The sequence below is a fragment of the Etheostoma spectabile genome, chromosome 15 (genome assembly GCF_008692095.1).
Source record: "Etheostoma spectabile isolate EspeVRDwgs_2016 chromosome 15, UIUC_Espe_1.0, whole genome shotgun sequence".
In the NCBI taxonomy this organism is placed as follows: Eukaryota; Metazoa; Chordata; class Actinopteri; order Perciformes; family Percidae; genus Etheostoma; species Etheostoma spectabile.
Genome location: NC_045747.1, coordinates 34,040,295 through 34,041,760, shown reverse-complemented (window position 1 = coordinate 34,041,760; position 1,466 = coordinate 34,040,295). Strand labels below are relative to the sequence as shown.

General features: G+C 45.3%; 1 protein-coding gene across 1 annotated transcript in view; it reads left to right on the top strand.

The window, feature by feature from the left end:
• The window catches only part of rogdi (rogdi atypical leucine zipper), a 10,123-nt gene that overhangs the window by 5,048 nt on the left and 3,609 nt on the right, over positions 1-1,466 (top strand). Inside the window, exon 7 of the mRNA XM_032536908.1 lies at positions 661-759. Within this exon, the coding sequence (XP_032392799.1) occupies positions 661-759 (99 nt within the window). The remainder of the gene's footprint in view (positions 1-660; positions 760-1,466) is intronic.

The following is a 1,466-nucleotide window of genomic DNA, read 5'->3' as shown; positions in this document are numbered from 1 at the left end:
CCGTGTCAACAACTAACAAAAAGTTAGTTCATTTCATGTCATTTAGCTGACGCTTATCCAAAGTGCCTTACAGTTGCTGTATATGTCAGAGGTCTCACACCTATGGAGCAACCAGGGGTTAAGTGCCTTGCTCAGGGACACATTGGTTGATGTCTCGCAGTGGGAATTGAACCCAGATCCCCCACACCAAAGGGATGGTTCACATCCACTGTGCCATCACCACCTACAATATATATTGGTACAATTTGACACATCTGAACAAAATCAACAATTACCATTAACAGCCATACTCCTTAGCTCAGCTAATGTTAGCAATTAATTGAAAATGTAAGCAATTAAGTAAAAGTATTGCAATTGGACAATTATATAATAATTGTTACAAGCCCAGCTATCCAGGAGTACCTCCTCGGGAACTATCCCGTAATTGAAACGTCGTTGATGTAGACTAGTACTGAGCTGAACGTGGATGTCATCCGGTCTGTGGCTGTGTCAGTGACTCTGGCTGTGTCAGTGACTCCGGCTGTGTCAGTGATTCCGGCTGTGTCAGTGATTCCGGCTGTGTCAGTGACTCTGGCTGTGTCAGTGACTCCGGCTGTGTCAGTGACTCCGGCTGTGTCAGTGACTCCGGCTGTGTCAGTGATGCCTCTGTTCCTGCTGTAGCTCATGGATGCTGTGATGCTTCAGCTGACCAGAGCACGGAACCGCCTCACCACCCCGGCCTCCATGACGCTGCCGGAGCTGGCCACCAGCGGTCTGATGGTACAGGCCACATTACACACACACACACACACACACACACACACACACACACACACACACACTGCCGATTTCATGTCATGTCATGCCTAAGATTGAGTGACGCGTAGTACTCGCCCTGTTGTTTACATGGTTGCCATGACTTTACGAGTGATGACGTCCTGTCACTGTTCCAGTTGCTTGGGGAGAGAGAGCATGGCAGGTCACTTGAGTTCAGTGGAGCAGTCAGCTCTGCAGAGTTGTGTAATTATGACTTTATGACCTTTCATGAACGGCTGAAGGAGCAGCAGTAAGCGGTGTACATAGTGGGAACCCTGTTGTGCGTCTGCCCTATACCATGGCAGCAGAAATGTTACTGTGGCGGGCCGCCATCAACATAGAGCAAACACTGAGATAAATGTAGGGACAACATTTAATTTAATCATACCAACCAGTGACGAATCAATGGCATTCCATTTTTAGTCTATCTACTACTGGAGTAAAGTTTTTATGGTACAGTGCAGGAAACGTTAGAGTCAAGTTAAACCATCTCTGGACATACAAAAGGATAATTCTGAGTCCTGAAGAGACCGGGCCTATGCATTTATAGGAAAGCACTCACTTTTAGTTAGGTTCAGTTTATAACCAGAGAAAATTCTAAATTTTTGCAATATATTCAAAACATGGGTAATACAATGTTTAGGGTCTGAGATATATATATATATATATAT